The following is a 12,189-nucleotide window of genomic DNA, read 5'->3' as shown; positions in this document are numbered from 1 at the left end:
GTGATAGCTGAACAACTCTGTGGGTGACCTGGCAAATCCTGAGAGCTTGTTGCTCTTTGAATTAATTTGTCTTTAGATCCTGAAACATTGTCGAAAGACACCTGATGAGTAATTATGACAAGCATGATGAAAAGAAAAATCTGTGCAAAGAAGAAGATAATAGCAAGTAGTTGATAGATTATTTTATAGTATTGTGATTAGGGCTACTTTTGTCTCTTTTCCAGTTTTTAGATAGCACAGTTGCTTTTATGATACAAAATATAAATTTACAGATGACTGTGGCTGCATCTTTGCTTTGGCCACCACCATGTCTTCAAAAGTTAGAGCTGAATGTGTTTAGATATAGCATCTATGCTCCAGTTTGCCATAGTCCTCCCTACTCCCTATTGTCTTAAGCTTGTGCCATTTCTCATTCATATAAACTGCCTGATCCTTGAAGACATTTGAATTAGGATCCTATCACTTATATAATAAAAACTCCCACAACATACAACTCACTGTGGTCTATTGAGATGCTAAATGTCCACATTTTAAATCCCCGACAAGTGGAGTTAGAATGTTATTTACTCAGTCTGAAAATGAAAATCATCATTTAATGCCTAAATAATAGAATGGTTCTTGACACTTTCCTAGAGAGTTAAGTTGCTTAGGAAGCCTAAAAGGCTGTATTCATCAGTTTAGTAGGAAACCTCTGAAGGTATTCCAAGCAGAAATATGTTTACTACTGGGAAATAGAAGCTCATAAATGAGTTGGTGAGACCAGAGGAGCAGGCTTTCAGCTGAGCCTCCCTCCAGTGATGGCTCCCAGGATAACACTTACAGAACTGACCTGCCAGGAGAAGCAGGGCCTTTGCCTCAGTTTGCAAGGTGGGGAATCTGAGTTCAGTAACACATTGTCATACTCAGGAACTTTCCATCACTGTAGCCGCACCTGTTTCTTGACACCTGAGTGTGAAACTGGATATTGGGTCACTACTGCCCCCTGTTGCTTGATAGGCTTTGAAGAAATAATCCCTCAAACTTGCACAGCACATTCACACACATCGTGTCATCTGGTCCTCATGATAACTTTAGCAGATAAGCGAAGAATGTGGTGTCACCCCCCTTTTTACAGATAAGGAAGTTGAAGTTCAGAGAGGTGGTGGAACATAGTTAAGGTCACACAGCTTAATTGCAAATCTAGAGTAACAACCCAGGTCTCCTTATCCCCAGGCCAGTTTAGAGAGCTTGACATGTCAACAAACACATCATGAGTGAAATCTTTTGTGGACCTACGGTAGCATACTTATGCCAAGACTAGTGCCTTATGAGTGACACAGACTGGTAAATAACTATAATTCAGTAAGCACAAATCTGCCTTGTAAGCGGAAAGGAAGGGGCTAGTATTTGGCAGAAGAACATCTAGGAACATTTCAAGGAGAGAAGAGGTGACATTTGAGTTGGGTTTTGAGGGATGCATAGGACACAAAGGGTTGGAGAAAATTGTCCCATTAGCTGGCAAGAGCTAAAGGAGTGTGGGTTGTCAGGAAGACTTTGGGGAGGTGAGAGAATCCTAATTTTGGAGGATGTAGACAATGTAAAGTTTTGTGTTATGTTGTTGTATTATATACATACGAATAAGGTGTATTAGTCTTAAGTATACAGCTTCTCGAGTTTAAAAAAAATATACAAACATTTGTGTACCCATCATTTAGGTGACGATATAAAACGTTTCCAAAAAAAAATTTTCCCCAACATCTTAGGAGGTTCCCTCCTGTCCCTTCCCAGTCTGTACCTGTCTCCATCGTCCTTCTGTCGGTTTTTGTGAGGTGAGGGGAGGCTAACAAAAAATCGCAAAGCCCTTGGCTTCAGCCCCATCTCCTCCTTCCACTCCTGTTGCTGCTTCCAAATCTTTCGCCATCTTTATGGACAATCCTAAGAGGGTACTGCACAGGGCGGAGGAGGTTTCTTGATACCGTCGCTTCCTAGTGTGGTCCACGTGAAATTCAGGTTGTACGCGAACGGGGAGAGGGATGGAGACGATGGTTTTTGGTCCTTCGGAGCCACCGTCCAGGCTCAGTCTGCGCGGATTCGCCTTGTCCCTCGGCGGCCGCCGTGCGTCCGTTACGTGGCAGCTACCGGCGCCCGCCAATCCACGGCGCCCGCATCAGCCCCCTCGGGCGGCGCAGCCGGAAGGGGCGGAGCTGAGGCGGCGGCGGCTGGAAAGCCAGCGGTGGCGGCGACGACGGCGGCTCTGGAGGCCGCAGTCTCGGTCCTGGCTTCGGCCCCAGCCCCACCATGGTGACGCTCGCTGAGCTGCTCGTGCTCCTGGCCGCCCTCCTGGCCACGGCCTCGGGCTACTTCGTCAGCATCGACGCGCATGCCGAGGAGTGCTTCTTCGAGCGGGTCACCTCGGGGACCAAGATGGGCCTCATCTTCGAGGTGGCCGAGGGCGGCTTCCTGGACATCGACGTGGAGGTGCGGGCACGCTGCCCGCGGCCGAGGCGGGGTCGCGCGGCCGCTCGGGGGTTGGCGCCCCGGGCCCGTGCTGGGCTCGCGGGGGAGCGGGACACGGAGGCCGCTGTCCGAATCCTGGGAGGGGCCCGGGCCGCCACCCGGCGACCCCCTAACGGCCCATTTCCCCGCACCCGCCCGGATTCCGGGCTCCTCTCGGGATAAGGAGCCGTTACTTGGTTGCTTTGAATTCTCAGCTTGAACGGCAGGTTCCCCTTGGAACCTCTCGCCGAGCTTTGACCAGGCGCCGCGTGTCAGCTCCAGGCCCAGGAGGCGCTCCACAGTCTTGTTTAGCTCGTAGCACGTCTCGGTCCGGTCAGCAGCTGCTTTCCTCCTTAGTCCGAATTGAAGTTGGAACGTGGCATGGAAACTTTTGAAAAAGTAAATCGAAAGCTGTTTAGGAATGCTGGGCAGAAGTTCACGTTGTGTTTTCCTTTATTTTTCATAGAAACGATCCGACTTACCCGTTTTTACCCAAATCTCCAGATACCTCGTTTAGCCATCTCTGACTCAGAGAATGAAGTTGGATCACGCATGTTAGAAGTCATGATTGCAGTGAAGTATCTGGAGAAAACGGAAAGTTATTTCAAGAAACCAGCAGTTCCTAAATTTTGTTTTTTTTTTTTTTTTTAAGCCTAAAGAATGATTCGCTTCCAACTTTGTTTTAGGAAACCAGTTGTAACTAATACATAAATTCATAATCATGTTAGCATGATTAGTTGGGCTGAAGGATTTTCCATTTGACAGTGACCATCCGCAGAGTTGGGCATACATAACACAAAACAAGTGAAGTCCAGAAATGATGAGATAATGGAAGGAGTGACTGTTAAAATTAAGTAAGATCTTAAGACATCAGCTATTCCAGTCTGCAAGATTTACAGATGGTATGGACTTTATAAGAGGAACTGACTAGAGCAAGGCTTAACAGCTGATTTATCGCAGACTGGGATGAGAATTTGGGTCTCCAAATTTCCAGTCTAGTCCTTTCCTTTAAGCCTTCAGGCATGTCTGATAAAACAGATTCCTTTACTGGTTGGCAGTAATCAATCAGGAAAACCTAGAAATGTAGCTTGCTCAAAAGTTTTTAGTTTTAAAGAGGTTTGTTTTGTTTTGATACTAACTGCTACATGTTTGCATGTTTGTTGATGGTGTTGGGCCACTTGAAGAGGAGGTGTGGTTTCTCTTTCTGCGAGGTGCGGGGTTTACATTTAAGTTGGACAGACAGATGTAGTCAGAGTTGAAAGGTGTTTTGCGAGCCTTGTTCCTTAAGTGGGAGAACTGCAGCCTGAAGAGGTTACTGTCACTAACTGAAGTGGAGCCAAGCGCAGATTATGTTTTTTGAGCGAATATCATAGTGCCAATAGATGTCACTTACGAAGTTTGTTATTTTAAGTCTTCGTGTTGTCTCACGCATTCCTCTCCTGCCTCCAGATTACAGGGCCTGACAATAAAGGAATTTATAAAGGAGACCGGGAGTCCAGTGGGAAATACACATTTGCTGCTCACATGGATGGAACATACAAGTTTTGTTTTAGCAATAGAATGTCCACCATGACTCCAAAGGTAGTGGTGTTCACCATTGATATTGGGGAGGCTCCAAAAGGACAAGACATGGAAACAGAAGGTGAGATGAACATTCAGAAGATTTATATCACATTCTAAGACTTCTCAATTAGTGCTGTGCATTTTATCCACCTGAATATTTATTTTGATTTCTTATTCTAGTCTCATTCACTATCTTTACAACCAAAACATTTTGTGAAGTACACTTTTTATTTATCCAAATCTGATTTACAAAAAGAAGTTACTGGAAGTTCATGTTTATATTTTAGTTCTGTACAGTTGCCCTTTCTGTTAGGTTTTCTTCATCACCTTGTGCCCTTGTAAGCATGTAGGTTACATGTGTCTTTGGTTGTTTGTTCTGTTACTTTGCTGATTCTGGTATACACATCTTTATTTGCTCATCTGTATACATGATTAGTTTGGTTAAACTTCTTGTTTTTGTGTGTGTATGTTTATGTCCTACACTCTCCTCTAGGTGGTGGAGATACCTGGGATGGTATGTGGATTGCTCTTTGACAGCATCCTGTCTTTCTGCATATTTTTGTTTGCTAGTGTCTAATTTCTGCTTTCCTTCTTTCTAACCTCAGTTTGCTAGCATGAAAGTGTTTTTTTCTCTTAATTAAAAAAAAATCCTACAACTAATTAAAGTTTTAGAGAGATTGTTTTTTGGTGCTTTTTCATTTGGCTCCAGGAGGTGAAGTTTAGATCATTTTAAATTACTAGCACTGGGAACACAGTAGTTGGCTAAGTAGTAGCATCGTACTTTCTGTTGGATGAATACTGAGAGGTGAAAAGATTGAACCATCACTGAACAAGTAAAAGTCTTAGTTAAACATAGCTAATAGCAAATGTTGCTGTTGATTTTGTAGAAAGTATTCTGAAGGCTCTTTTTTACTGTTACTAGCATTTTCTAGGAGCCGTGTCTGGATAGGTGGCAAAAGCTCTGTCAGCCGTATGTTGCAATGAGATTAATTTTTATTCCTCAACTGATCAGCAGTGAACCCCAAGTTGATTCTGCTGGGTAAATTCCTTACCAAGAGCCAGCAAATACGGATTTTTGTTTTTTTCCCACAGTGCATTTCAGGATTTTTGGAAACTTAAGTTCAACACACTTCATAGTATTAATTGAGCAATTAGTAGAGTATTCACATGAAGTGTTCATAGGTTTTGAAATCTGTAGAATTCATACTCCTAAGAAATTTCTGTGCTTGCTTTTCAGGGCCATTTGCAGTTCAGGACTTGGCTTATTCTCAAGGACAGTTAGGTGTTTCAGAGGGCTTTGTTGTTGTTCATTTTCTGAAAGTTAGTTCTTTCTAAATAGTTAGAAAATGTTGGCTGATGAATGTGAATATAATTCTTAAATAATCTTTTAACATGATATTCTCGCTTGTGCTTGTTACTATCAGTGAATGGCAGCTGTCAATCAAGCTTTCCTCTAAAGCCTTGGTTCTCAGGTTAGGACGATTTTTGCCCCCAGGGGACATTCAGCAATGCCTGGAGACATTTTTGATTCTCCTGGCTGGGTTGGTGGTCCTATAGCATAGTGGGCAGCTTTCCACAACAAAGAATTGTGATCCAGAACGTCCATAGTGCTTCTGAGAAACCCTGCTCTAAAGGTTCCACCCAGCGCATGGGCTGCTGAAGTGAAGCTGGTGAGGGATCATTTGTGATTCCAGCCCAACTGCCTTAAAATGGTGGAGGCTCTTGGCTTTTCTTAAGAAATTTAGGATAATCTGTGGCAATTTGAAATTCCAGATGAGGGCAAATCTTGGGCAGTCACTACGAGACCCCTCTGATGGTAGTCTTCCCTTGTGGTGTATTTTTTCTGGCCCATTTTTTCAGTGTCATAATACAGCACTGCCTAGAAGTGTACACTTACTCTTCAGAACTGTTAGTTTACCTTGTGTTCATTTTTTGCTATAGAGGATACCTGGTTTTAAACGATAAGCACCTGAGAGCTTGTTTCTTCACTTCCAATGCCTGCTATTTCCCACTCTAGTGCAATAACTGCTTTGACTAGAAGAATGTTGAGTTGGTGTGGATTTTCCTCAGATGTCTTCTTGTTTTCTTCTGCTCAGTGTCATAAATGTTAAAAGTCAGCTTTGCTACTGCTCCTAAATTAATGTTAGAGTTACATCATTTTTAAGAGTAGACTTTGATTTTAGTTTAAAGATTGTTACTATAATAGGATTATTATAACAGTGTTATTATTAGAGTTTTGTTTGCTTTAGGTTTATTTTGTGTGTTTTCTCTCTCTCTTCCCCCACCTCAGTCTTTTTTCCCCTCCACTATGGTTAGCAGTGAGTATAATGAACTTCACTTAGCAATTCATTAGAAGACATTTCTTAGGGTTAATTGTTTTCCTTTAGTTAGTAAACATTGTATAGTTTGTTTCCTACCATGAAAGGAATTTCTCTACTGGGAATGGTTTAAAAAATGCTTTGAGAATTACATTGTCATCAGTGGTCCAAAATGATGTCTGAGCCATTTCTTAAAAATATCTTCTTTTGTATACCTTCTCTGAGGATTTTCTTTTTTTTTTCTTTTTATTGCTTTATAAGTATTTTTCAAACAGAGATCAGCAAATATGTGCTAATATGATTTTGCATCCTTCTGTAGCTCACCAGAACAAACTAGAAGAAATGATTAATGAGCTAGCAGTGGCGATGACAGCTGTGAAGCATGAACAGGAATACATGGAAGTCCGGGAGAGAATACACAGAGCCAGTAAGTTGATGCTTTGACTTTGCAGCAGGGCCTGGGGGCCATGAGCTGGTGAAGGTGTATTACTCAAAAGCTTCCTTGTATGTTGCTCATTTGGAAATTCTACAAACATAAACATACTAAAGTATTGACTTAGAAAAGCACTCCTGCAAAGATATTTTTTGAGTGTATGTCTTTGTAGAGCTTTGTACTAGACCAGCTTAATATTGGGACTTTCATTCTAAACCCGGAAATGCTGTTAAGATTCAGCAGAAGCTTTTAAGAGTCTCAAAAAATGTATGGTCGGCTAGGGAATAAGCTAATAGTTTTCATAAAGTAGAAAGGAACAACTTTGTAAAGTGGGTATTGTGTTGATTTTAAATCACATGTCTGAAACTTTTGTGCTAGTGTGATTAATATTATATGCTGAGGCTGGGCTGTTTTTCTAAAGCCTAAGGTTTAGCGGAGTTAAAGTAGAAAGCACTAAAACATAAATAGAGATGCTCACCAGCTGAGGATCGGTTTGGGTTCCCAAGTTTGTAAGCTGGAACTGAGAATGTGTTTGTTTTTGGAAACATTGATGATTGGAATCCCATCTTAGGTTACAAAAGCCTGTTTCTTTAGCCCATAATGTAGCATTAAGTGTGATGCATTTGCACTTAAAAATAAGAAGTACTATATTGACACACAGACCAGGTAACCGTATTTTAGATCCAGGTCCACACCCATTCAGTGTCTTCATCCTCCAGGTCATTCTCGGGGGTAGACCTCCCTGGGAGCAAGCTTGTCTGTACATGCAAAGTGACTTACGTCTGCAGTCTTTGTTCTAAAGTCGAGGTGGGGAGTGAGAGAGGAGTGACTCAAACGGATGAGAACAGGTTGAATTTCTTCAAGATGTGGTTTCTGTTCTTCCTACCCTCTTACATCTATTCTTGCCGCTGATGGAAAGGACCTGGAGCATAGACTTCACCTTTTCTTGAGAGAATAGTGAGTAAATATGACAGCCTGGAGAAGTGCCTCTGTTCTCATTTTGAGGGCACCAAGTGGGGCATAAGATGGCCCACGGCTCGTACACATACACTCTTGCCTCTTCCGTGATTCCTTCTCGCCTGCAGTCTTAATCTCCTCCCCCCGGGATCCCCACCTTCTGTGCCTCACCTGACAGGGACCTATTTGTTGGTTACTTTGCTCCCAGGTGGGGGCCGACCCTTTCTAGGATGAGAGGGGCAGTGAACAAAGTGTGAGGGCTCAGAGCTTGCGCTGCTTTGCAGTGTGACTAGCTCAGCCCAGATGGCTTTAAGGGCATGGTTGCTTCTTGGGAACACAGCAGCCAGAGGAAGCACCTGTCCCAGTCTCTGGGGTCATTCGACCTTATTCTCTCACCCTTAAGTAGAGATTCTCCTGTATTTGTCTCACAAAACAACATAATAACAGGCATTCAGTTTACTTTTGCAAATCAAATAGTTCCCACAGGGTTGTTTGTTTTTTGTTCATCTTCCAATAGCAGTCACTCCTCAGAGATGGATATAATGAGGCTTTTTTTTTTTTTTTTAACTACAGTGTCGCAATAATACTGTGTTGCTTCTGGATCAGAGTAATATGTGACTGGCATGAGAACAGTATCTTAATAGACACGTTTTCCTAGATGGTTACTTTCCTCTGTTGTTTTGCTTCAATGTGTTCTATTTAAACTTAAAGGTGCATTTTTCCATAAGTGAAGGGAGAATGTGACATAAATACTTCTTTCTACATGGTCGCTTAATATTTTGAAGTATTCACTCAGCCATTTCTCTTTTAGACAAAGTTTTAAGATGCTAGTCATTCATTTATGCTAGAATTGGTTACTAAGTTTACAGCAGAAGTTAACTTCATGCCATGGAATTAGCACTAAAATTTCAGTGTTGATAGTTTTCAGAGTTCTAGTTAATGTTCTTGAACATGTGTTTATTCTTACTCTGGGAAAAAAAAAAACACTTTTTTTTTCTTGAGAAACTATAGGTTACCTTTTTGGAAACATTTAACTGCTTTTTACCACTTTTTGAGTGATCATCAGTCCAATAGTTGTTGCAGTTCTAGTAAACTTTTTTTATAAATGGTAACCATACATCTAAAAATGTGGCAGTCACTTATTCAGCTGTACGACTGTATTGCTAGTTATGACTGTTTTTAATATTGGCCCTTTGTAGAAGAATCAGAAACTACTCATTTTTAAGAGTTATGGAATTTGATCAGAAACTTGAGAGAATGTGACATAAATTAAGCAGAATAAATTAGTATAGCTGTAACTGTTTTCTTTGATGATCAAATTCTTAACTTAAAAACGGGGTTAATCATGAGACTGTTTCCAGTTTGTCTGGTGGTAGCTGCCAGTGTTGGTCCATAAAACTGAGAAACGTCCCCATCTAGAACAAATGCCAGGTACATGGTGGGTGCTCAGTAAATGTTTATTGTTTATTGAACAAATGTTAAAGAAGACGCTTAGACTGACACATTTTGACTTGGTAGGTGGTGCTTTGTGGGTAACTGTGATCTCGAAATGATCTCTTGGTTTTTTAACTCAGTTTTCTGATTCAGCGAAAAGGATTGTTATGCAGGGACATTTCAGTGTGAGGGAGAAGGGTGGGTTGGGTTTTAACCGTAGAATGTGACCTTGGGCAATTCACTTTTCCTCTCTATTCCTGTATAGGAGCAGAGTGGGCTTCACCATACTCCCTGAGTCTTTAAGGTCTTTCTCATTTAAATCTAGAATTTTCTGCTCCTAAGTATGTTGAGTTGCTTGGGGACAAAAGACAAAGGTATTCAGAGTAATATGAATGTTGTGCAGAATGTTCCTGTACACAGACGAGGGGGTAGTTTATGATGCCTGTTTTTTGCTTGTTTGGTTTTTGGGTTGTTAAATTTTGTTTGTTTGTCCTCAACAGTCAATGACAACACAAACAGCAGAGTGGTCCTTTGGTCCTTCTTTGAAGCTCTTGTTCTAGTTGCCATGACATTGGGACAGATCTACTACCTGAAGAGATTTTTTGAAGTCCGGAGGGTTGTTTAAAAGCCTTTTCCTGATGATTCCCGAGCACATGATTCACTGTTTACCAAACATCTTGGTCATAATAATGTCATTAGTTTCTATGTTTTTATTTTCTGAACTGTACATTCACAGCTTATGTTTCTTTACGATTAATAGATATTGGGGGAAAACACCTTTTTAGGAAAGTTACAGTGAGAATTTGACATTTGATTGGCATAATTTCATATTCGAATTCCACCTCCGGTATACAGGTCCTTCCAGAACTCAAACGCTGTAAGTGAAATATAGGTGTATAGTTCTTACTATATCTTCCTTTTGTTTTCATAATAAAATGCAGTTTTGTTCAGGATAGTACTTACTGATAGTACTTTACTAAACTGATTGCATTTTTTGGATTCCTTATCCTGCAGTTCAAGTCATTAAAGATTCATTTTGTTGCGTCCTTATGAGAAACAACAGTCTGAATCTTGACATTTTTTATCCAGCCCTATGGCACAGCTCTGTGACTTGAGAGTTTGCTACTAGGTTGGTACTTTTATACTTTGTCTATCTTGTTTTTGCTTTAAAGATAAGACTTAATCCAACAACCTTTTCCCCCCTAAAGTTTTAGAACCTTAGAACTCAATCACCTCCACTTAAAATTATTGACACAAACAGCTAATAACCATTTTTTGGTTTCTGCCTAACCTTGTAAGAAGAAGCTCTATTAAAGCCAATTCTCTGAGTGTTTCAGCGAATGGTAGCTTTTTCTTTCTATGCTGGCACATCTGCTTTCTCCACTCTTGGCATGTGGGAGGTATGTGTTCACATAATTGGAAAAATCTGGATTTCTGATGCCAAAGGGTTGAAGCCTCTTGGGTTTATTTGCAGTGATATACAGCCACTATTTTATTTTTGATCAGTGGCATTTTGGCCACTGTAATTAGGGTACTGAACATCACTGTCAGTACTAGGGTTTTGTTTTTGTTTTTCTTGGGTCTTTCTTTTTTGGCACATGTGAATTTTGTTTTGTATAAAACGAAATGACTTTCTCTTGGTCTCTGATGATGGGTTTGAAATTAAAGGAGCATCTGGTTTTGGTGTGGGGATGATCCAGGATTATGTTGTGACTGATGTATATTAGTTACTTGTACATTTTTTTTGGATCTTTGCAAGGGGAAAACTACAAGTAACGAGTTTTATATAATTAATTTAAATTTGTTACAGGTTTTCATGTTCAGGATAAACAATTTTTCAACCTTGGGTGAAAATACTTGCAACAGTTCAAGGTGACTGTTTTACCTTAGGACAACTGTTGCACGCCAATTTGTGTGTGTGTGTGTGAAAACACTTCAAAATTGAATTAAAAGATGTAAATTTAAAATTGGTTGTGTATCTAATCTGCCCCAGGTTCAGTAAATAAACAATTCTTTTTAAAAACAGTCTTGGTAGTCTGTGTTTTATATATTAATGTTTAATTCACATTTGTTAAATATCACCTTTCTAATCATATTTGAAATGAGATGTGTTCGGTTTTCTCAGTAATGATGCCTGTTATAAATACCTGTTAGATTTTATGTCTGTAAACTAGAGGATAGTGAATAGGAACCAATTTTTAGGTTGCCCTGTGTGGTTTCTTTGATGGGTCAGTGTTAACATCTTAAATACTTTTTTATTTGGAAAAAAAAAAGTTTGTGTTATTTCACTCAACCACCTGGTTTATGGATGTGAGAAATAAGTTTAAAAGGGATGAAACGATTTGCCCAAGGCTCCCAGATGACGAGTGATTGATGGGACCAGAATCTAGATCTCTGCCTTTAGAAACAGTTCCTCTTCCTCTATTACACTAAGGACCTGCTAATAATAAAAGAAACTACCTAGTAATAAAAGAATAAAAGAATCTAGCTGGTAATAAAAGAATCTATCCAACGTAATGTGTAATGTCCTGGCACGTTGCTAAGTGCTTTAATGGTCTGTGTCATTTACTCCTCAGAACTGCCAAACACACATTATATAATCCTTATTTTGGAAATAAGAGACAGGCTTAGAAACGGTTTCCAGAGAAGAAGGACCACCAGATGCAAATGCAGCTATGCTTTCTCTCGGTCTTTGCTTTTAGATCTGCCTGGAAGTCCTATTTTACAAAACAGTTGTCAAAGCCGTTTCGAGGTTGTGATGATAACATTAAAGTAAAAATGTCTCAGGCTTTTCCTTTCCATTTCATCTAGTTTGACATGACAGGAGTTTGCATGAGGGCCATTTCCGTTTTACTCACCCCCAAAATGTTTGGGTGACTGCTGTTGCTACCAGTTGTGGCCCCTGAGGTAAGGAAAATAGAGAAAAGTACCCAGGGTCGTGGGATTTACCTTTTAGTGGGGGAGATCAACCTAATAAATACATAAATGATATGGCTTACTAATAGTAAG

The 12,189-nt window shown here is 40.5% G+C and overlaps 1 protein-coding gene across 2 annotated transcripts; it reads left to right on the top strand.

Moving 5' to 3' along the window:
* Positions 1-2,165: 2,165 nt before the first annotated feature.
* Positions 2,166-11,205, top strand: TMED2 (transmembrane p24 trafficking protein 2). Of its 2 annotated transcripts, XM_032472200.1 has the most exons (5): positions 2,166-2,457; positions 3,925-4,117; positions 4,532-4,552; positions 6,676-6,783; positions 9,681-11,205. In XM_032472200.1, the coding sequence occupies exons 1-5, from the start codon at positions 2,278-2,280 to the stop codon at positions 9,803-9,805; spliced, it is 627 nt and encodes a 208-aa protein (XP_032328091.1). In that variant the 5' UTR covers positions 2,166-2,277; the 3' UTR covers positions 9,806-11,205. The 2 variants fall into 2 exon arrangements, with proteins under 2 accessions (XP_032328091.1, XP_032328092.1); XM_032472201.1 differs by lacking the exon at positions 4,532-4,552 and having other exon boundaries at positions 2,169-2,457.
* Positions 11,206-12,189: the final 984 nt, after the last annotated feature.

The sequence above is a fragment of the Camelus ferus genome, chromosome 32 (assembly GCF_009834535.1).
Source record: "Camelus ferus isolate YT-003-E chromosome 32, BCGSAC_Cfer_1.0, whole genome shotgun sequence".
NCBI lineage: Eukaryota > Metazoa > Chordata > Mammalia > Artiodactyla > Camelidae > Camelus > Camelus ferus.
This window is presented reverse-complemented; position numbering and strand designations above follow the sequence as displayed.

Excerpts from the sequence above, each read along its gene's own strand:
- TMED2 (XM_032472200.1), top strand. The coding sequence starts at position 2,278 with ATGGTGACGCTCGCTGAGCTGCTCGTGCTCCTGGCCGCCCTCCTGGCC. Across the intron at positions 2,458-3,924 it reads TCCTGGACATCGACGTGGAG|ATTACAGGGCCTGACAATAA; the intron begins GTGCGGGCACGC and ends TCCTGCCTCCAG. Across the intron at positions 4,118-4,531 it reads ACAAGACATGGAAACAGAAG|GTGGTGGAGATACCTGGGAT; the intron begins GTGAGATGAACA and ends ACTCTCCTCTAG.